The 23118-nt window shown below is 50.5% G+C and overlaps 6 protein-coding genes across 6 annotated transcripts; 3 read left to right on the top strand and 3 right to left on the bottom strand.

Moving 5' to 3' along the window:
* Nucleotides 1–585: 585 nt before the first annotated feature.
* BKA67DRAFT_513783 (P-loop containing nucleoside triphosphate hydrolase protein) lies at nucleotides 586–1795 on the top strand (the record flags this gene model as incomplete). Its single annotated transcript, XM_046097603.1, has 3 exons — nucleotides 586–672; nucleotides 764–1386; nucleotides 1447–1795. 3 exons carry the CDS (start codon nucleotides 586–588, stop codon nucleotides 1793–1795), a joined length of 1059 nt encoding a protein of 352 aa, XP_045960543.1.
* Nucleotides 1796–3067: 1272 nt separating this feature from the next.
* Nucleotides 3068–4520, bottom strand: BKA67DRAFT_642468 (uncharacterized protein; the record flags this gene model as incomplete). The annotated part of the gene is made up of 3 exons (XM_046105804.1): nucleotides 3984–4520; nucleotides 3754–3892; nucleotides 3068–3428 (listed from the first exon to the last, which is right to left on the bottom strand). Exons 1-3 carry the CDS (start codon nucleotides 4150–4152, stop codon nucleotides 3068–3070), a joined length of 669 nt encoding a protein of 222 aa, XP_045960542.1. The 5' UTR covers nucleotides 4153–4520.
* Nucleotides 4521–7316, top strand: BKA67DRAFT_551548 (acetyl-coenzyme A synthetase-like protein 1). Its single transcript, XM_046101753.1, has 7 exons — nucleotides 4521–4861; nucleotides 4944–4967; nucleotides 5037–5063; nucleotides 5126–6291; nucleotides 6344–6604; nucleotides 6659–7063; nucleotides 7120–7316. The coding sequence occupies exons 1-7, from the start codon at nucleotides 4807–4809 to the stop codon at nucleotides 7180–7182; spliced, it is 2001 nt and encodes a 666-aa protein (XP_045960541.1). The 5' UTR covers nucleotides 4521–4806; the 3' UTR covers nucleotides 7183–7316.
* A 1843-nt stretch (nucleotides 7317–9159) lies between these two features.
* On the top strand, nucleotides 9160–11544 carry BKA67DRAFT_531584 (Metallo-peptidase family M12-domain-containing protein; the record flags this gene model as incomplete). Its single annotated transcript, XM_046099400.1, has 1 exon — nucleotides 9160–11544. One exon carries the CDS (start codon nucleotides 9160–9162, stop codon nucleotides 11542–11544), a length of 2385 nt encoding a protein of 794 aa, XP_045960540.1.
* A 545-nt stretch (nucleotides 11545–12089) lies between these two features.
* On the bottom strand, nucleotides 12090–16014 carry BKA67DRAFT_531583 (uncharacterized protein; the record flags this gene model as incomplete). The annotated part of the gene is made up of 4 exons (XM_046099399.1): nucleotides 12090–12383; nucleotides 12453–13952; nucleotides 14225–15711; nucleotides 15897–16014. The coding sequence occupies 4 exons, from the start codon at nucleotides 16012–16014 to the stop codon at nucleotides 12090–12092; spliced, it is 3399 nt and encodes a 1132-aa protein (XP_045960539.1).
* A 572-nt stretch (nucleotides 16015–16586) lies between these two features.
* On the bottom strand, nucleotides 16587–18040 carry BKA67DRAFT_551542 (Calcipressin family protein). Its single transcript, XM_046101752.1, has one exon. The coding sequence runs from the start codon at nucleotides 17631–17633 to the stop codon at nucleotides 16857–16859; it is 777 nt and encodes a 258-aa protein (XP_045960538.1). The 5' UTR covers nucleotides 17634–18040; the 3' UTR covers nucleotides 16587–16856.
* Between the last annotated feature and the right edge of the window lie 5078 nt (nucleotides 18041–23118).

Genomic DNA, 23118 nt, shown 5'->3' with positions numbered 1-23118 from the left:
GCGTAGCGATCCACGGCATTGCCATTGGCCAACAACTCCCGACAGTAATACCAGGGCGGATTTGGTGGATTCCATTCGTGTTGCAGCCCGGCGGCCGCCATCTTGCTTTGCGTTCCTCAGACCAACGCAGTGCACAAGAATGAATACCCCCTGACGTACTCCGTGTGTGTACTTCGACCCTGCACCCTTCGCCCTTCGCCCTTCGTGAGTGCACACTACTGCCGAAATATGGAGGGTAGGAGGGGTCCATTCCTGCCCCGCCACGCCCACCTTGACCTTGACCTTGAAGCCTAGCCCGTAGCGGCAGCGGCACCGGCAGTACTGGGAGGCACTGAAGTCCCTTGTCCTTAACGGGAAAGGCCTACATTTACCACTCTACGCGTCTTCTGAATTCCATTAACGCGTCTGTGCTGGAAAGAATCATCATCATTCAACCCGCCCTTTCGATTTTCGACTGAGTCTCACGACACACTCCAACTGCACATTTGCGCTCATACATACCAACAGTCTGACCCTCGCATAGCATAGAAGACCCCGCGAGCTAACATCACCCGACGGTTCGCGGCAACCAATTGCAACTGCAACATGGCTCTCATAGTCGACAAACACCGTCCGCGGTCTCTTGACCAGCTCACATATCACCCAGAGCTTTCCGAACGTCTACGGTCGCTGGTACGTGGCGGACTACTTGCTCTATCGGAGGGCTTGCCTTGGAAGGCTCTTTCCGACCAAGTCTCACTAACGTTCGCTTTTGTGCTTGCAGGCCCAAAGCGGTGACTTCCCACATCTCCTCGTCTACGGACCCTCGGGTGCAGGCAAGAAGACTCGCATCGTCGCAACTCTCAAGGAGCTCTACGGGCCAGGTGTCGAAAAGATCAAGATCGACGCCCGCGTTTTCCAGACCAGCAGCAACCGTAAACTCGAATTCAACATCGTGGCATCCGTCTATCACCTCGAGATAACTCCTTCAGATGTCGGCAACTACGATCGTGTGGTCGTGCAAGATCTGCTGAAAGAGGTAGCCCAGACCCAGCAAGTCGATCAGAGTGCTCGCCAGAGGTTCAAGGTCGTCGTCATCAACGAGGCGGATCACCTGAGCAGGGATGCGCAGGCCGCGCTCAGACGAACCATGGAGAAGTACAGCCCGAACTTGAGGCTGATCCTCCTGGCCAACAGCACTGCAAATATCATTGCACCGATCCGAAGTCGAACCTTACTAGTCCGCGTTGCAGCCCCAACGATCGACGAGATCAGCACAGTTTTGGCTTCCTCAGCAAAGAAGGAGGGCTGGCCAGTTGTTCAAGGCCTGCACAAGAGAATTGCCGAAGAGAGTGGACGAAACTTGCGAAGGGCCCTCTTGATGTACGAAGCAGTACACGCGCAAAAGTAAGTTGTCCCGACGTCCTGCAGCCCTGCCTCTGAACATGGATGCTGACCATTCAACAGCGAAAAAGTTACCGACACCACACCAATACCGCCCCCCGATTGGGAGGCACTCATCAGCCAAATCGCCAAGGAGATCATGGAGGAGCACTCGCCCGCACGTATCTTGCAAGTCCGAGCTAAGCTGTATGACCTGCTTACACACTGCATACCGCCTACGACTATCCTCAAAACCCTCACATTCAAACTCATCGCCCTGATCGACGACGACTTGAAGTGGGAAGTAATCAAGTGGTCTGCGTTCTACGAGCATCGCATAAAGATAGGCACAAAGGTAATCTTCCACCTCGAGGCCTTTGTCGCCAAATTCATGAGGATAATTGAGATGTATTTGATGGAGATGGACTTATAAGATCACTGTTGCTATTAATCCCACCTGAGAGGAAGGCGTTCGGCACTGGGTTTTGAGCTTATGGAGTCATCGGCAGGTATGGGTTAGATTGATGAAGGAGGCATGATTCGATCATATGAAGATAACAAGATAGCTGTCTGATAACACCTCGACGGATGCTTCAGTCGCATGATACTGGCAAAATGCACAGAAACATTGTGCAGCATGAGCCGACCGTTGATATGAGATGGTAGATATGAAAATGGTACCTACCTAGACTGCTATGCATCCGGGCTGAACATTAGCTTGCGTCCAACAACTTCAGAGTCCCTTCTAAGCCTATTAGCCCCATGGTACAGCGATGAAGCTCCCCAAATGTGAGGCTGTTCGCTTGTGGGTCAAGTCGGGCCAAATGAGGCTGCTAGTCAGAGAGAGCAGTTAGTCGATCTCGCCACGACGACATTGACCTTGGCAATACCTGACATTCTCAACCATGTGCAACAAAAAAGGGTACACTCCTCTCCGGGCCTGTGCTTCTACTGAAACTTCTATAGTTCAGTGTCATGATATTTTGATATCAATTCTCTAACAGCAATGCCCAAACTCGCAAGGGCAAGCCATGATATCCACGTACTCCCCTTCTGGCAGTTAAGGCTGCTAAGGTTAGTTTGGTCCCGCATACAGCGATGTTCCCTGGACGGTCGGCCCGCTTGTCCTCCCATGTTGTACCGTTCGGCCTTCGTCGATCTGATCTGCAATATCTCTCCCGAAAACGGGTCACATAGCTCGTTTTCTTATCTCATTTTGTTCTTGTGGTACTGGATTCCGTGCGGTAGTACTGTTAGACACGGTGGATTATCAAGGGTAAATGAAATGACGGGGACGTGGAGAGCTCTAGGTCAGTAGTTATTATACCGCACTTATAGGCGTTGAGAAATCCACGTCTGCTCTGAAGCGGCATCAAAGATGTGGGCTTGAGCTTATGCGGACTGCGTAGATTTCATCGTTCAATAAGCCAAGTGCTGGTTCATCCCCCCCTATGCACGCAAGTGACGTCTACGGTTTATTCATGAACCACGGGCTCGTGTACATGCGGGCTCTTTCCTCGGGAACAGGCTCACGACGAGCTAATTCGGGATCTAGCTGGGTCAGACACGGTTAACCAAGAATGTTGAATTCCAAATTTGTTCGAGATCCTCGGACAAGGCTGAAAGGAGATGGGCTTCTCTATAACCGAGGCCATGCGATGCGGTTCAGCGGTAGTGGGTTTGAAGCAGCATACTTTGACTACTACTAGTGCGAGACGCCTAGCCGCACAGGAACCTCGCTCTGTGTGTACCGGTAGGCTGGAAGTGCAAAGCTGTCGTGGAACGGGACATGTGTAAGGGCCGCGTCGTATGTTGCGGCTGCGGCACTTGGTGAAACCGAGTACGAAAACCGTGGTGGCGAACAAGGGGCTTTGGCTTCTCGACGGACGAAGACGCACTTATGTGCTTCGTGCTTGTACAAGATTTGAAACAGTCTTTTTGACGTGACAAGATGACAGAACCTCTTTGCTCGTCGACCCACTCGAGCCTGTCGCCAAGTCAGCCACTGGAGAGTGAAGGGCTTCCCCGCGTTTTTGGAGACACTTGGCGTGGGAGACCGGATATATCTGGGCTCATGTCATAGGTTGAGGCAAGTATTCGCCGATAGCGAAATTGATCTGATGTTGTCTTACCGAGAACAAGCACAGTGGAGTACAGGCCGGTGTCTTTGGGTTTTGCTCCAAGCTAATAAACAGTGTGCCAGTCGGCCGTGATAATCTAATCTATTATGGTGTTTATGAATCCACACGAACCCAATGTCGTGGTTCGCTTCCCCATAAACCCCTCCAGGTAGGTACATACTTTTGCACACGGGCCACTGAACCCCGAAAGACTTCGATGCGGGGTTGAGGGGTGGGTGCCCAGGCGTTAAGGAACTGCCATGCGACTTACTTGGAGCAAGGTGACAGGGAATAGAAAACGCGCAACCAAGGATCGTACTTCCTATCAACCGGATCGCCCGTCCGGTAAGAAGATGGGTAAGTCACTTCTAGGCATTCTCTTGTATTGTAAGCGCCCGTAGAATCACGACCTGCATGGAAGAGTCGGCATGGCAAAATGCAGCGGGAAATTGCGAACTCGCCTAGAACAGCGGGATGATATTGACTGAAGTACAAGCCAACATGTGTACCGTATCGTGTTGTATCGTGCGAATCCTCGGGCCGGCCATTTGAAGAGAGTATGATTGGGCATATTTGAGTGAGGCCCCATGCGTGTTGAGGGCCGTCCAGACAATCCGATCCACAGCTCAGGCTGAACCATCCGGCCGTTGTGCCGCTTAGAAGGATACATTGATGGCGTCCTTTAGTAGGGTTGTTCAGAAACTTGACACAGAGAGCCTAGACATCTGACCTTGGTTGAAGTGTCTCTCTTTATATCAAGGGCCGACAAATCGTGGAACAACCCAAGGAAGGGGCATTTGGGTTCCATCGTGATAGCTGCGGTGCGATGTCAAGTAGCATCTGTAATGTAAAATGGAACACTGACTGGCCCGGGGTGTATCCCACTGCACATAGTATCCATCTATGGTGCAGAGTTGTAATCCGTACAATAGTTGTGTTCAGAGGATCATGATTGGGGAGAGCTCCGCGGTCGAGCGGAAGCAAGTGGCTCAGTGGGCAGAGAGGATACCCCGGTCATCGCAGATCACTAGCGTGTATGCAGGGCCCAGAGGAAGCATCTCCATTTAATTCACCATCGGACCATCAATCATTATTTTGCCGTAATACAAAATCACCAGTCCCCAGCCTGGGCAAGTCACAATTGACTTACTTCCGCTTTTCTTCCAATCCCCCTTTATTTACTCTTCCAAAGCCTCTGTTTTGCTTACCGAACTGGGTCCTTGTTCGTACTTGAGCAAACTCGAGATCATCGTCCCTTTAATTCATCACCTGATTCCAGACGAACCTCAAGACCTACCCCGCATACATTGACCAGGTCGTCAGAATGTCCGACGGCAAGACTCCGGTGGTCGCGGAGGCCCATGAGGTCGACACATATCGTAAGTTGCACAATTGACCTCATATTTACATTGAAAAAAATTGAAGAAAAAAAAGCAGAATGGCTAACAGAATGACCAACAGACCCTCCGCAAAAAATGTTGGACAGTAAGTCAATGCGCCCAGGCAATCTCTCATGCACGTAGCAGTACTTAGTGGGGCTAACACACTCAACAGAACACCCCAGCAAACCGCATATTGGTAGTAAGTCAGCCATGTTTTGTTGGGCTTGTGCTTGAGGATATTCCATGCTGATCGCATCTTAGGCCTTGAGGAGTATCAAAAGCTGTACCAAGAGTCCATTACTGAGCCTGACAAGTTCTGGGGCCGCATGGCCCGTGAGCTGTTGACTTGGCAGCGCGACTTCCAGACCGTCCACACCGGTTCCCTTCTCGAGGGCGACAATGCCTGGTTTCTGGAGGGTCAGCTCAATGCCTCATACAACTGTGTTGACCGACACGCCATCAAGAACCCAGACAAGGTTGCCATCATTTACGAGGCTGATGAACCCAGTGATGGCCGGACTTTGACATACGCCGAGCTATTGCGTGAGGTTAGCAGAACAGCATGGACTCTCAAGCAGATGGGAGTGCGGAAGGGAGATACGGTCGCCATTTATCTTCCCATGATTCCTGAAGCGGTCATTGCTTTACTAGCAGTCGTCCGTATTGGTGCAGTCCACTCGGTTGTCTTTGCCGGCTTCTCATCTGACTCGCTGCGCGACCGCATTATCGACGCCAACTCCAAGGTTGTCATCACGACTGACGAAGGAAAGCGTGGCGGCAAACTAATTGGCACCAAGAAGATTGTCGATGAGGCGTTGAAGCAGTGCCCCGACGTGACTGGCGTGCTTGTTTACAAGAGGACCGGAAATCCCGATACCCCTTGGACACCAGGTCGGGACCTGTGGTGGCATGAGGAGGTCGAGAAGTGGCCTTCCTACATTGCCCCCGAGCCCATGAACTCTGAAGATCCTCTTTTCCTGCTGTACACATCTGGCTCCACTGGTAAGCCCAAAGGTGTCATGCACTCAACTGGTGGCTATCTCCTGGGTGCCGCCATCACTGGGAAATACGTGTTTGACATCCACGATGGCGATCGGTATTTCTGTGGTGGTGATGTGGGCTGGATTACTGGCCACACATACGTCGTATACGCACCTCTTCTACTTGGTGTTTCAACTGTGGTCTTTGAAGGCACCCCAGCTTATCCTAACTTCTCCCGATACTGGGACATCATCGAGAAACACAAGGTCACTCAATTCTACGTGGCCCCGACAGCGTTAAGATTACTCAAGCGTGCCGGTGATGAATATGTGAAGCACCACATGCCCGAGTTGAGAATCCTGGGCTCCGTTGGCGAGCCTATTGCCGCCGAGGTATGGAAGTGGTATTTCGAGGTTGTCGGACGAGAGGAGGCACACATTGTGGACGTGAGTTTAGCTTGACATCTTGGCATTAACACCCAACGACTAACAAGTGTAGACATACTGGCAAACCGAGACTGGCTGCAACGTCATTACACCGCTTGGAGGTGTAACGCCCACGAAGCCCGGTAGTGCATCCCTGCCCTTCTTTGGTATCGAGCCTGCGATTATCGACCCCGTCTCTGGTGATGAGATTCATGGTAACGATGTCGAGGGAGTGCTAGCTTTCAAGCAAGCTTGGCCCAGCATGGCGAGAACAGTCTACGGCGCTCATAAGAGATATATGGACACTTACTTAAATGTTTATAAGGGATATTACGTACGTTTTAGCTCTCCTTTCCATTTGATAAACAAACTGCTGACAATCATATAGTTCACCGGTGATGGTGCCGGACGTGACCACGAAGGCTTCTACTGGATTCGCGGCCGTGTAGACGACGTAGTGAACGTCAGTGGCCATCGTCTATCGACCGCCGAGATTGAGGCAGCTTTGATTGAACACCATACCGTTGCGGAAGCAGCTGTCGTGGGCGTGGCTGATGAGCTTACTGGCCAAGCAGTTGCCGCCTTTGTCGCTATCAAGGATGGCACCGAGAACAGCGATGCGCTTCGCAAGGAGCTGTCCCTGCAAGTACGGAAGAGCATTGGTCCCTTCGCTGCTCCCAAGTCAATCTTCATCGTCCCCGACCTGCCAAAGACCCGTAGTGGCAAGATTATGCGCCGCATTTTAAGGAAGATTCTTGCGGGTGAGGGTGACTCAATAGGTGACACTTCAACTGTGAGTACCAATATCGACGTCCTTCAAATTGGACGACACTAATTCTGCTGCTCTAGCTTTCCGACCCCGATGTTGTCAATAAAATTACCGCAGTCGTGTCGGATTCGAAGAAGAAATAAGCAAGGGTTTTGTATTTTGATTGGGAGAGCTTCTGATACCACAATGTTGAAATAGTTTATCCAGAATTCCAAGAAAGGGAACGTTGTTTTCAGTATTATATACGGTGACCAGCTCATTGAATGAACTAATCGAAAATTTCAAACCTTTGCAGTCTATCAGCCAATGGCTGTACATGTTTACGAGATCCTTGTCTCACATTCCTTGTAAATCCACGTCCCGTTACTGGCAAGGTTCTACGATAACCAAGATCCCGAGCATTGCAGTATAGCTCACATGTATCGTCTGGACTTGTACATCAATCGGACTTTGGGGATACTAATGCCGAAGTCTGAGTTCTTTTTTGGCAGGTAGGCTAGCGCTGATTGGTCTTCTGTTTTTTTCTTCTTCGCTTTTGGAGGGCTCCATCTCGCTGCTGATCTAGAACGGTTTATTACACCAATCATCGGTCCTTTACGACACGTGAAGTGTGCATATGAGATGTCTGCGCCACGGTCTAGCTCAAGCCGTAGGACTTGGAAGTCAGCAAGACGCGTAATGGAAGAAGATCTAACATCTTGGCAATGTCAATTGCATCGAGACAAATTTTTTTGCCTGCGTCATTATCAGAGCGAACTATCCGGCAGCCGGTAGAAGGCTTCGTTCGGTAGACAGCGTAGTATCGTTCGTGAAAGATGAGACGACAAGATGCAGATTCAGGGATGCTCCAATGCCATACATAGCATAGCCACCCGCAACAGTGGGAACTTGTAACTTGACGCTACCATGTGCGATTCTCCACATCCTTGTTTTAAGCTTCTTCGGACGCCGGGTTGACTAAAACCGCTGCTAAACATTTCCCATCCCAATTTCACTCGTGTCGTATCACGAACTGGGACCTCGGAATACTTTGCCGATGAATGCGCCATGGCAGTCTCTTATCCACCAGCCATGATACACTCAATCTCTGCATCGCCCTATTTACTGGCAAGATTTGCGTGAGCAAACAACTACACCGACACTTCGCGAGTGAGTGCCTGTGTGTTTCTGAAACAATGTACATGGGCGCTCTAAAAATGGAAAAGCTGGTGTTAGCCAAGCCCGGCGTAGATTCCTCTCATAAACCAACCACGGCAGTGCCAGCGCTTGCGGGCGCCTGTAAGGGTAAAGGTAACAAAACAAAAAAAAGGTTAAGGACTATGTAACACTGAACGAGAGAGGCATAGCAAACAACCCCCTGCCTTCTAACATCCAAGAAGTCCCCTTCGAACCTGCAGGTTGCTTAGATATCCACTTATTGAGGCAACCCTGGACAAGATCCGGCCCCCTTCGTGGGGTTGACACTCGCGCTGAGCCTGTACATACAGTAGTTGGTACTCCGTGCTGCGCAGCCATTGCATCTCATCCTTCAGCCTGTCTCACTCTGTTTTCTTGGGTCCCCAGAACATTGCAGTACCACTCTTTTCGGCCGTCCAGGGCCATTTGTTTGTCTGCATTGCTAATCTGTTTTCCCATCCCATCTCATTGTACCGAAAGTACGTTACAAGTTACAAAACAACCCGACGAGCTGTACTGCAGTGATTGACGCCACTATCGACAACGAAATTCTGGAGAATTCATCAGAAGAAACGGGCCGGGAACGACGGCAATCTGCAGAGACATTCAGCAGCCAAGACAACACTGCCAAGCCGCCTCGAGCCTCTTGGGAACCACTCTGCTTCGTCACCCACTTTCACGAAGTGGTGCTCCTCGCATTTGCCTTCCTCAATTTAACTCCTATCCCTCCTCTCTTTCGTTTCATCATTCTTGTTTTATGTACTGTATATAATTTTGTTTTCTCGCGCGAAAGCACAGTATTTGACAAAACCACGACAACAGCCCTGCGGCGCAGATAACTCTATTCTAATTAAGGCTTAATCCGCATTCAACTCGGATGGTGGCGTAGATTCGTGGAACTCGTCCTCACTACGGGACTTCATTCGTCCTTCCTTCTTTTCACAATGCGCGGCATTCTTAGCACCTTCGCTGCCGTACTATCGCTTTGGTCGCATTCCTCAGAAGCACATTCGACCAAGAGAAATGCTCTAAACTACATAAGTCGCGTGGACGATCCAATTCTCCACACGCCATCCCATCGCGTCCACGCTCACTCCTCGTTTGAACTCACCTTTTTACTGCATGCCGGAAATGACAAGGTCCGCTTGACGCTGCAGCCTAACTATGATGTTTTGTCAGACGATGCGACCGTCCAATACCTAGATGCCGACGGAAATGTTCAGCACGTAGAACCAATTAGACGCTCAGATCACCGAGTCTTCAAGGGGGATGCATTTGTCAAACACCCGGGGCATGGGGAATGGTTGAAGGCGGGATGGGCAAGAATATCGGTATATCGTGATGGCGCCAGGCCAATCTTCGAAGGCGCATTCCGGATAGACGGCAACAACCACCATGTACAAACAAGCACCAACTATAGGAGCACCCAGCATCACGAGGACCCGGCTATCGACCTTGCAGATGATGAATACATGGTCGTATGGAGGGATTCTGATGTGCTACCTCACGACGACGTACATGGCGAGCTGAAGCGCAGCGTGGAAGGCTCTACGTGTGAGTCGGACTCACTCGAGTTTAACAACGACCTCGACCATCCCATATACAGTGGCTTGGATATTCGCGATATCTCACCCGCGGATGGAAGTCACCTGTTTAGCAGGCAGGACGACACACCTACGGGTGGTACAGGAGGCGGTGTCAACCTGGCGAGTACCATCGGCTCCACGGCTGGCTGTCCGACATCGCGCAAAGTTGCCTTGGTTGGCATTGCCACGGATTGTACATATACAGCATTATTCGACAGCAAGGAAGCGGCCCGAACCAGCATCATCCAAATGGTTAGTGCCGCCTCTGAAGTCTACGAGAGCACCTTCAACGTCTCACTCGGCATCCATGATCTGGTCGTCAGCGATGCATCGTGTCCGGGTACTGCGCCGGAGACAACTCCGTGGAACGTAGCTTGTGGCGGTAGTGTCGATATCTCTTCCCGATTAAACCTCTTCTCGAATTGGCGGGCACAGCGCAATAACTCCAATGCTTATTGGACCCTTCTGAGCACCTGCAACACCGATTCTGCCGTCGGTTTGGCTTGGCTTGGCCAGCTATGTGTGACGGGCACTTCAGGCGACAGCAACCAAACGGTTTCCGGCGCCAACGTGGTTGTGAGAACCTCGACCGAGTGGCAGGTGTTTGCGCATGAGAGCGGCCATACCTTTGGCGCTGTGCATGACTGCATTTCTAGCACCTGCTCTGATGGCTCGGTATCTATGCAGAAGTGCTGTCCCTTGAGCACGTCTACTTGCAATGCTGGCGGAGATTTCATCATGAACCCTTCGACGGGCAACAGCATCACACAATTTTCAGCCTGCAGCATTGGAAACATCTGCTCCGCCCTGGGTCGGAACAGCGTCAGGTCACAATGCTTGACCAATAACAAGGATGTCGTCACCATCTCGGAAGCTCAGTGCGGTAACGGCATTGTCGAGCAAGGGGAAGAATGTGACTGTGGTGGCACACAAGGCTGCGGTGACAACTCCTGCTGCGATGCATCGACGTGTCAGTTCAAGACGGGCGCAGTTTGCGACCCCTCGAACGAGGACTGCTGCAGTTCGCAATGTCAATACAAGTCTGCGACAGAGGTCTGCAGAGCCAGCACGGGCGCCTGCGATCCCCAGGAGACGTGCAGCGGAACTTCAGCAGTGTGCCCGGCGGACAAGCTCGCCGACGACGGCACAACCTGCGGCTCGAGCGGCGGCGGTCTCACCTGTGCCTCGGGCCAGTGCACGTCCCGTGATCTGCAGTGCAAGACCGTCGTCGGCGCGGTCACCACCGACAACAACACCGCGGCGTGCAACTCGCAGAGCTGCCAGCTCACGTGCTCGTCGTCCCGCCTCGGCCCCAACACCTGCTACAACATGAACCAGTACTTCCTCGACGGCACCCCATGCGCCGGCGGCGGCAAGTGCGACAACGGCGAGTGCAAGGGCGGCAACTTCGCTACTGAGGTTGGCAGCTGGATTAGCGACAACAAGAACATCGTCATCCCTGTCGCCTCCGTCGTCGGCGGCCTCTTCCTCCTGTCCATCCTATGCTGCTGTTGGAACAGGTGCGGCAAGAGGAGGCCCAAGAAACCTACGAACCAGCCGCTGCCGCCTCCCGGCTGGCACGGCGGAGCCGCCTGGAATGCGCCCCCACGCCCGCCGCCCGCCATGACGAGCGCCAACGGCTCCAGGAACAGGCTGAGCAGGGCGGCCCCGCCGTCTTACGCGCCGTACCAGGGACCGCCGCAGCAAGGTATTGGGCGCGTGCAGACTGCGCGGTATGCCTAGAGTTGTTTGGGTTGACAACAATAACTTAGATGGAGGATTATTGGAATTTTGGCAGGGATGCTTGGCTTCTGGGAACTCATGATACTGCATTGTGGCGTTTTGGATCACTTGGGGGATTCATTTTACTTTTTTTTGGGTTTGGAATTCCTGGGCAAGGGGAAAAGGGTCTCCAGCATCAGCCAACGCTTGGCATGGGCACGATATAGCTTTCACAGCACAGCATTGATTGTGATACCCCTCGAAGAGGACTCGAAGAGGGCTTGTGAATATAGCATGCTTCTTTTTATACACTGAATAGTACCTACTCCGAGATATCCAATTTGTTCTTGTGTGTTTGTTACCTCCAAAGTCGACTTTGGAACCCGGCAGAAACAGGTCATATTTTCCCTTTTGTCTTTTTCGTATGCCAGAGCACCTGGTTTAGCGATGCTTTAATTATCCTTATCACGAGTTGCAAGAGGCACGCCGCGGTTTCTGACGTGCGCGTACATCCACCAGCTTTGTAAGCGGAGACATCGATACTTCCACGAAACCGCAAGAGCTCTTCACGTGGAAATATCAGTTTCAAATATGGGGCCGAATAATGGGTATTTCAAAGTCCCATCTTTCCTGGCCGGGACGGCCCACAAGCCGACGAAATCGCCGGCCGACTCTGGTACATTGTACGAGTGATTGAGGCTTTCTTCAGCAGCTCCCGGGCTGGTTTCTCGTCGCAGGAGATGGGTCTCGACCTTTTGGACCATATTAATAGGTCGCACACGTGAAGGTACCGTTCTTTTAGCCGGTACAGGTCGGCTCTCCGGCGCGAAGGTCAGTTCTCTGTTCTTGTCCGTGTGGAACTTCAGAAATGATTCCTTTCGTTAGTTTCGTGTATTTTTTGTAATACTGTCTCCTGGAAATGAACTTACAGCAATGGAACCGAGTCTGTTGGCCCTGAGAATGCCGACATCCATCCGTGTCAGCTTCTCGCCCTCCTGCAGCTCTTGCCTGCACGGCCGCTCCCCTTCGCTGCCGATTACCTGCGTCTTTCCTGAGCGATACATGAAGCTGAGCCCTGAAGGCTCGTCGCTAAGCGATTTGAACGTGATGGTGATAAACTCTACCGAGTCGGCATTACCATTTGAATCTTGCTCTTCGAGGAAGATCTTCTCTCTCACAGTCCATTGTGGTGTCTCGCGAGCAGTGGGGCTCAAAATCAACCTCTTCGTCTGTCTCTCAGGTTTTGGCGTGGAGAGGACTCGAACATGATCCCATTGAAAGTTACATCCCCACACAATGGTGTCGAGTTTTTCGTAAGGGTTTTCTCGGTATTTTAGACAGACGAGATCCTCGTGGCGTTTATGTTGTGTGTTTATCAAGCGCCTGCCCTTTGAGGTGACGAACTCTATTCTGGTCAGAGGCCCAAACTTGACACGGCTGAACCGGTTAACAATTCCATGCCACGTGGTGATCTCAACCAAGCGCTCGTCTGGCTCGAGCTCAAATGAGACAAGCCCGTTAAGCCACTGACCAATAATATGTGGAGCTTCGTCCTCAGTATATTCTAGTTGAAGACCTGTCATGTGCTCAGGGCCACGCGAACATCCCTCGATACCACCCGAAAAACGTATTCGTCGAAGTCCGGCCAGATCAGCTGTTCTGAAAGCAAAACCTCCGATATATGCCAATAGTTCCTGCGCAGAACCAAGGTGAAATGGCGATACCGAGAAGATATCAGAGATGCCCGTTGTGTTTTCCTCACTCGGAGCATGTGAAACTGTACACAGGTCTACAACCAGGTCCCGAATTTGATCATGTGGCGATTTAAGCTTGACAGAGAACCCCGAAATACTTTCTCCCAAAGGTGCAATCATAGAATTGACTGTACACTCACCATCGTATGCTTCCGTACCAAACAAACGAAATTCTCTCGAGCGATTGAAGTTTGTCCGGAAGCAAACAGCTTGAATGGTGTCGTTTTTCCTGGAATAGCTCGTCCATATCTCCTGAAGAACCTCACCCTTTCCCCCCGCTATCGAAAATGACTGAACGACACAAGGGTAACTACGCGCGGATCGTATTTGATAGCTTCTATGTCCAAAGAGACGCTCACTGCCATCGCAGTATATGAAAGAGAAACCGAGGAAAACATGTGGGAACTCGCCCATGAAGACGTTGATCATGACGAGAGTTTTCAGTAGCGTGCCGTTGGGACCCCCAAAGTCCACATGAAGGCACCTGTTAAAGGTCTGTGGTGGGAATGGGCGGGGGGAGCGCCAGCTTGGTGATGTTGTAGGCACCACTGGGCTCCATATCTCCGCCATTTCATCTGCATTTCTTCCTGTATGTTTTAGGTCAGGAAGCGATCGGATGCTTGAAATTCCTTTTGGGTGAACCCTGGCCAGTTGCAATGACACTAATTTGCATGCCTATACATTGTCAGTCTTCTGAACTACACCAAAACTTGTCTGTTCATCACTTCCAAAAATATCGTCTCGGAGAAAATCATGTTGCCCGAGCTTGAAGAAGGACATCCGAAAACTTTCCCACTGCATGAATGATGCTTTTGATATTGGTAAGAAAAAAAGATTTGAAGAAACGAGAACACAATCGTGAGCTCATCAACTATGTCTCATGTACAATGGCCCAGAATCTATGCGAGCCCCTTCAGTATAAGATTAAAAAAAAATTGCTTACTTACATCAAGACCAACGATGAATGTGCAGGAGTGCAACTGTGCTCCCGATTGAAGTTCAGCAACACCGCTTTCAGGGTCTGCAAGACCGAAATCTCCGAAGCAGTGAGAATCAACGCCACTGGGATTTTCCAGAACGAGGCATAAGCCAATAATGCCCTGAGGGACGACGCGTACTCTTACGGCTTTTAGGGTACTTGATATACCCAATGTCAGTAATTGTTCATTCTTTGTGTTAATCAGGCCAGCTCTGTCCAGTTCATTTCGTTCGCAATTTTCTCCTGCTGGAAGGAGCCGAAACCCACTGATGTAGGTTCTTCCATCGTGGCGTAGAAGTGAAACACCCAGTACCATAGATTGTGTTGCTGCTGCTTTGGTCCAGTCCAACTGCTGCTTCTCGAACAAACGGCAGCCAGCGTCGAGCTCTGTACTTGCACCGTTGTCTCGGAGTGACGATTTTGGGTATTGGAAAGTCAGTTCGCCGGATACCACGGAAGATCGATCAAACGAGGATATGCCCATGTCATCCTTGTATGGTGTCGTGGCTATGTCATTCTCATTCTTGATACGTAGTTCGAGAGCTGGCAGGACATGAACGAGGGCTTTCCAGATTCTTTGTCGGTTCTGAAAGCCTGGATAAGTGTTAGGATCTTTGATCATCGTTCTGGCCGCTATGTATAGTCGGCGCCAATTGATGGGCTCAGGAGGTAGAATTTTGCTCCTGCTAGCAAAGGCAAATTCCATCTCATGGTTAAGCGAGAAACGACTTGACCAGAATGATTGAGGTAACAGTTGTGGCCGTGATGCCCTAGCCACGGAGGGAGAAACAAGACGTAAGCTGGAGACGGAAGTGGTTGGTAAATAACAAAGTATTAGCATAATGATTTCGCTGGGCAGATCCCGAAAAATGTCTTTAGTCTCGTCATTATCGGATAGCTTTAGAGTTGATAGGTCTAGCGCAAACGATTCGAGGGAAAGTAAGGACAAATCGGGAGAAGAGGGCCAGTGCTTTTCGCAGCAACCTGTACCAGAGGGATGTTCGACTTCTCCGTTCTGGGCCAGATCGAAATCGAACCAGTCATTTGGGTCATGGTTGATATAGAACAGCTTAGAGTTGTAAATCTCTGAGACAACAGGAGTTCTCGACGGGCCCTGGAATATTGCTGCGCCACCATAATCATGCCCAGGAAGCAGCAGCCGGGCGCCATCTGTTGGGGTGTTGTATAGAATAGCAAATAGATGGCGAGCGATAGTATCAGAAGTGATATTACGCTTCCAGGATTCAACACGATAGTAAAGGAGCTGCCAGCAGGCTTCATGGACGGGAAAACACCAATAACGGTGTGGACCTTGACCAAGCTCATGTGCCTGGAGTTCTACATTGGAGGCCGTATGTGCAACGTCCGTTCGTAAGTCGGCAATGACTTCACGATGGAAGTTGAGATACCCAATACCTGTCACGAATGGATCCTGATAGGATTGTCGAGTCCTGACTGCAAACACAATGTCAGCTGTTAGTAGAATTACACCGAGGTAACATGGAAATAAATTCCGAAACCACTGTGCTTCGGAGGATGGTTTTAATGGAAGGACATCAGTACAAAATGGGACAAACTAGTTATCACGGTTCAATTTATGCGGCTGCGTGACATTTTTATAAAAGTAGCTGGGAACTTACTTGCACGCACCTCTGAATTCCAAGGCAGGCTGTTATCCTCGTTGACAGGAGTACCATCGTGGGGTTCGATAAGCACACCGCACAGCGAGCAGAAGGTATTCTCGGCAAAGTCAGCCATAGTATCGTCGGGATATACGCAACACTGAGCGGAGTTGTGCGAAGTTATGCTTAGGATTTCAATGAGACCAGAGAAACCAAGCTCAAGATGAGGGGATTCCACAACTGAATGGAGTGCTTTAGAGAATCCTCTCAGAAAGTCGCCTTTTAAAGGCAAACAGGGAAACAGAAGTAAGATTCCAAAGCTTCCCAATACTTGCTGGACTGGTCAATTTGTTTACTTTAGGCGTTCACCAAACAGTGAAACCACAGCCAATTGTATCTGTGGAAGTGCTACTTTTGGTAGTTGCCTGGGGCCCCCACTTTCTAGATGGGCACCCGGACAGGCGTCCACATTCGTACCTTCCATAGCTCTGCCACACTTACTGTAAGATGTAGGAAGAGGGATGAGATGGATTGGATGAAAGGATTGATGGATGACCAAGTGGTTTGACAAATTGCCTCCTCGCTCCCAGTTTGTTCACTTACAGTTCTAAATTGTAAATATAAATCTGTTCGAAATAGAGGTGGGTTTCTGTTATCCACAGGGCTGATCGCTTATTACAAATTCACATTTATAGGCTGGAACAAAAGTTCAGAGTAATCATTTCTGGTATTGTGCCCACATGGGCGGAATTGACACTATTGATACAAGCAACCTGATCTTACAATGAATGCATCCTAACCCTCTTTATAAATGTGTTTCGCTTTTCGTAAATGCCGAACGGCTGGTCCCCTTTCGCCAACGTCCTGTATGGCTAAATGTAGATGCAAAGAAGAAGATGCATGCATCTTTGTGTAATACCCCAACGCCTAACATGCAAGAAATATGAAGACAAATGCGACCCGACTCCCGCCAAATCCCTACTCCTGCATGAGCTCAACTGGCGGTCTCGAGGTATGTGCCAGGATCGGCTTCTCCGATCCCATGGGGCTTGGGCTCATCTCCGTAGGCTCATCCGTCATGTCGTCCACGGCGATGCATGGCAAGGCTGGGCTGCCGGCCATTGGCTCGTTAGGCTGGAAAATCAATGTGCTGCTGCGGCTCCTCGTCGGCGCCGAAGCTCCCTCGACCGGTGAGATTGGCGTATCCACAGGGGCGACATTCCGATGGTGCAACTTCGCCAGGGCATCGGCTAGATCCTCAGCATGGACCTGCTTATTAGGCGCATCCTCCATGCGCATCTCCCAGCCACAAGGCGGCGACGGGGGCGGGCTGATGAAGAATAGCTTGCCGGCATCAGGAAGAGCCAAGTGCTTGTCTTGTGTCATGTTCAGTGGTGTGTGCTGGCCAAAGTAGACGCGGCAGCGCTTGCCCATGACTGCTTCGCCATCCCAGACCGAGCGGACCTTGATAGCGGCCTGCTCGTCGGCGAAGGAGCACACGATGCGGCGGAAGGACTTCAGGGGCGACCAGGAGTTTACTGGTGCTGTTTGGCAGATTAGATCCCTGATTGTCTGTAGGTTGTCCGGGCGAAAGATCTCGAGGTCGTCGAGGTTTGTGATCAGAAGGGTGTTCGTCGGTGTGACTGGCTGGGTGAGGGGCGGTAGGCTGGATAGATCAAGCTTCAACGAAGCGCGCGAAGATGCGCGCGAAGAAGAGGGCCGTGATGGCGCAGAGGCCGTTGGCGACGTCGACATGTTGGGTCTGTTGTGTGTGGATTGTGCGAAAGAGCAGATATGTAGCTCACCGGGCTGAGAGGCGGTGATAGTGGATTGGCAGTGCAGTCGCTGGGAGGAGTTGCGACAAGATTTGGCTTTGGTGGCAACAGCGAAGGTGACTTGGAGTTGATCTGTGTCTCTTGTCCCTCAGATAAGAGTTGTATGTTTGGATGTTCTGGTTGAATAGAGGTATAAGAAAATCGAGGAAGAAGAAGAGGGTGGTGACGATATATGTAATGGACCAGTGTGGCTGCGTTGAAACAACAATCGGTAATCGGTCCTCCAGCCCGTTTGAAGTTCCAGTTCCCAGTTCCCAGTTCCCGGCGGGGGGCGAAAGTGAACAGAACGTCTTGAGAACTTGAATCCAGCGCTAGGCCCGGTGCACATGCACTGCTGCAGCCACCAATGCAAACCCAACTTCTAGGCGGGTTAGGCCCATGTCCGGCAGACAGGGGGAGGCTGTGAGCATCCACCGCAAACTAAAACCTCTCTTCTGTGCACAACGACACCCCACATTTACTGCGTATTGTAGCTATCGACAATTCTCAGTGGCATTGGGCATTGGCATAAGGGCATTTTCCAAGCCTGGAACCCAGAAACCATCAAGGATCTGAGCTTGCCCGAGCTGGCATCTACAGCACCGCCCATGGCTATCGAATCCCAGCAAAGCCATACGACCCTAGTAGAAAAGTTACGCAGCTGCGGATACCAGACCCTCTGGTCACTGAGCCTCAAGCTCTGGGACTGTGACCCCCCGGAGCGGAGCATTATAGAAGCTACTAACGACCTGAACCACCATACAGTTGGCGTTGCCGACGAGTTGTTGTCAGTCGAGTGTTCAGTTTTGCACAATTCAGCATTACAAGACTCAAGCGCCAGGTCAAACCGTCCAGCACATGTCCTTGACCATGTCACTTGCCACGAGTGGAAGGCGCAGTGACACTTGCTTGCGTACACCCGTTTTATTGTCTTCGGCCTTGGCACATTCCGCTAGACCGCGCAAACCGCAGTCACGAAGTCTGCGACAAATAATCGACTACAGTAAGTCAACGACTGGACTGGACACAGCGTAAGCCTGTGCGGAGTAGAGGCAGGACAATATGGCCGTATGACCCTTCTCATGCCACGCTTGATGAGTTGCCAATCTGCCAACACCGCGCAACATAGTGGAGAAGTTGACGACCTATTGGCTTGCACATACAGTAACCTCTTCCAGCGGAACACTAAAGGCGCGTTATCAACAGCACCATATCAACGGAGCCGAACAATACAACGGCCAGTCTCTGGTGAGAAAGCAAACAAGGTTACTTTGCATCAACTATTTTTTGTGGAGTTTTGCTTAACCGCTTCACTCTGCAAAACGTGCTGTCAGCGAATGACGACGTCTGGCTCGTGTTCTAGGTTTCCCAACCCACTTTGCACAGCCTCGTTGGCCTCCTCTTCCCCCACACGCCGAGCTGCCTCATTGGCACCATCTCGCACGTTTCCGAGACACCCAATGCCATCATCTCGTTCGGCATGAGTTCATGGCATTCGGTTGAGATCCAGAGCGCTGCGTGGCGGGCTCAACAATCTTGCTTCTTGCTCAGAACGATCTTCCTTATTACAAGACCAAACAAAGAATACGCTCAACTATTAGTGAACACAGCCTTCCTCCAAGCCTGTAGTTGCTATGCCAAGTGCTAGCGCAAAAGCACCCCACACTCATAAGCAGCGCCTCAAAATTTTGACAAGAGACTTCATCCCAAGTCTTTTACAAACAATAATTCCCCGAGACGCAGATAGATAGAACACAGGCGAAACAATTATTTGCTGATTCGGGCTTAACCCTCCGACGCAATGTGCGCCGAGTCGTGACATTTATTCCCTCAGGAAAGAATCTTCACTTGCACAGCCCTGATCCTAAAGTGATAGGCGTATAGACTTTGCAAACTACACAGATTGCCTTCCGCTTCCGGTAATCCGCAAGCTTAGTTACCATGCTCCAGAACTCGCTTTGTGGGGATCCTCTGCCAGAATACAGACTAGCGAACTCTGTCCCTTGTCGAAACCTTACAGGAGCGGAGGTCCAGATGCATGCTTCTATGCCTCGCTGTCAGCCAAGCCATAACCGAACAGCACTACTGAAAGAGGATGAGACGGGCATATCATCAACTCAACTTTCGTTTACTCGTGCCCTTCGGATATAGACCTGCGGTTGATAACTGCAGAAGAGAGTAAGCCAACGATGATGTTATCATGACGCCGGGTCATTTCAATTTATGCCTTTGCGTCTTCGACGCATATCCGTGAGTTGCTTGTGTAATGTGTAGTCAACTAAAGAACGAACTGATGATATCTAAGACAAGTGGGTTTATTAAGCACACTCATGTACTCGCTATTGCTCGATACATGACCAACATCATCTGCTGCCGCTGGTATTCCCCGTGACTGCCATCTTAGCAAAGACACTGTTGCCTGCTGGAAAAAATAAAAGTATACCACCGCGGTAGAATCAAATATGATCACAAGTTCTACAGGAATAACCATCCCGTGAAACTTGACAAAACACCCTGGTTTCAAAAAGTTCTGATTAGCAGGAACACTATATTTGGGTACAAACGTATACACCACCTTGGAAGGAGAAGCCACACTCGGGAAATCGTATCTTCTCACCAACAGCCCACGTCCAGTTTCATACTTCTTGATGACTGGTCATTTACAGCCCTGAACAACGCCCTTGATTCCACAATCCAAGCCTGGGTACAGCAAAACAGATACATTCGCATAATCGACCGAGACGGGAGCTTCTAGAGCGCCGGATTGCCTATCTAAACCGGGCTTTTATATTGGCTTATCATCGGCTTGCTGAGCTTACTGATACAAAGAAATATGCCTTACTGCCAGTCAGCCGCCCGCATGGGAAATGGCGAGGTATGATAGCGTGACAGCACAGGGGCGTGGAAGGGCCGGAAGAACATGAACTATTCACGCTTGATGCTGGCCATACATAAGGACTATGACCGATTGGGAGTAGTACACATTGCCTGTTAGGCTGCTCTTGAGTATAGGGTATTGATTTGCGGGACGAGGAGAATCGTCAAGGCAGACTATGTCTAATGCTTTGTACATCTCAGAAGACAACCCGGTGACTGGAAAAAGTCAATGTACTGTGGCACCCGGGCTGCGTATTCTAAGCGACACTGCGAGCATCTGATTATATCGTCAGCGAAACGGTCTACAAATGTGATTCATGCTCACGAGTGGATCATGCGAACGATCGAGGCTGTTGTGCCCCTGAGGTGTCCCAACACAGTTGGTACTCATGGGATCTGTCGATGCCAACGAAAGTGCCATCGCCTGCCCTGCGGGCCTGTTGCGCGTCTCGGATGCTCGCAACATTCCTACCAACCGACTCCCCATGAACCATGAGATGTCTTGTTTATCAACTAGAGAACTTGATGACAGTTGGCGAAGTTATTTGTATCGCACTCCCGTTGTTATGATCTTTGCGTCAACGCAGATCCGTTGCACAATTTTAAGCAGTCATAACCACATGGCGCAGAAGCTGTGATGTACGCCTCGCAGATTGAACATGTGCAATGTTTCTTGACTGGGAAAATAGATGCGGACAATGCCGACGCCCCTCGATTTCACTGCAATTTTAACCCTTACGAAAGGACATCTCGTTCTGCTCCATACTAAAGTTACCTGGACTCTGGTCCAACTGGTGCGCTGCTGTCTATTTGAGGTCAGCGTGACTAAAGAAGGCCCGCAGATATGAGAAACAAGCATAAGCATATGTATATGATATCATACCAACAAAATAACTTCTATCTTCGATATACCCACTGCAGCATAAATACATCCTTTGCTCTTGCTGGGATCCTTAGAAGTATCTTTCGGTATGAAGACAGCAAAGTCTCATCTTGCATACACCACAGTTTCAAGCTCAACGAAACATATCTCTCCTCTTCCAAATCGTGATAGGAGCTCCTATCTGCAAGCAGGCTGGCACACGCATGGAGGCTGCACATGACGGCCAGATAGCCTACCAGAATTTAGCAGAACTCAGAGTCTACCTTGATATCCACTCTGACGGCCGCCATGCTGTATGTAATTTAATTGCAATCGCAAGACTAAACTATACTAAAGTAGAGTTTTCCGCGGCCCATTCTGTCTTACACGAGAGAAATCATCTTAGCTTGCCTTCGTTGGAGTAATCTATGCCGTCACAAGATCAGGCCAGGCTCTGCATGAAAGCCGAGCGGCGCGATGTCGGCAGCAGACCTATCAGATATATCGAAGCGCTTTGATGTCCAGCGCAAAGATTGTAACCTGGTGGGTTAGAAACTGCAAATACTTCTACACGTCGGGATATATAGGTATATAGGCACGGTTTCTAGTCGATTACAAATTCACTGCAATTTCAGCCGTCACGAAAGACTTGACTTGACGAAGTTGTTACAGTCAGTCGGTATATACGAGAGATACCAACTAAGTGATAGCTGAGCAGCCAACGGACTTAGATCTCATACCAGAGGCATGCAATATCTGATCGATATTAGCACCGCATTACAGTATTCCCTAATTCAATATGTCCGAATCGCTATCAATAGTGATTGTGAGCTAAGTCTTTGAACGGATGACAGCATTCGCCGTAGTGAGCACCATAAACACAAGTCAGGAAACTAGGTATCATCTGTTACATACTTTTAGTTCAGTTCTGGGTAGTCCGCTAGCAATGCATGGCCCCATGCGCAAGCAGACCCTGTCCTTCACTGCGATTTTAGTCCCCACGAAGGGCACGTCTCCAGTCCGCCAGCCGATAATTTTGAGCAACTCGGTCCAGTCATCGTGCCCGGGGTCAGGCTGGGCCCCCTCCACGTGGGTTGAGCTGCACCACGATCACCGGCGAGCGACTTCACTGCAATTTAAACCCACACGAAGGGCCTCTCTTCCCAACCACGCCGACTCCAAGTGTTAACAGGCTGGCCTCTACGTAAGCGCCGAGACACAGGTATTCAATGTAAAGTCCTACAAGAGCTCAACATGAGCTGGGCTATTCTCCAGTGTCGCGCGAGCGCCTAGTTGGTTGAGACCATGCACCCCTTTACGCCTGACTATTTCGAGCGCAAGAGTGTGCTTGATCGTCTAACTATGGCCGCGAACCACACCCACGTAATGTCCTGTGCGGCGGCCAGCCTGGTCTCTGCATGAAAGCTGAACTGCATATGTCGGCTAGCAGACCTATCAGACCCGGCATAGTTTGGTGGCCTCACTGGTCAAGATCTGGTTTGGGCTGCCGCTGCCTCCAGATGGTTGCCTTCTTTTTACCACTTTTGCACTGCAATTTTAAACCCCACGAAAGGGATGCGATCTATAATAGCATCAGTCTCAGTGAGAATATGCGCACCAAGGATATGTGAGAATAATAGTTGAAGAGTCTTTATACATTCCGTGCTGGTGGACCGCAGCACAAAAT

This window comes from Truncatella angustata, assembly GCF_020726525.1.
Source record: "Truncatella angustata strain MPI-SDFR-AT-0073 chromosome Unknown BKA67scaffold_2, whole genome shotgun sequence".
Lineage (NCBI taxonomy): Eukaryota > Fungi > Ascomycota > Sordariomycetes > Amphisphaeriales > Sporocadaceae > Truncatella > Truncatella angustata.
This window is presented reverse-complemented; position numbering and strand designations above follow the sequence as displayed.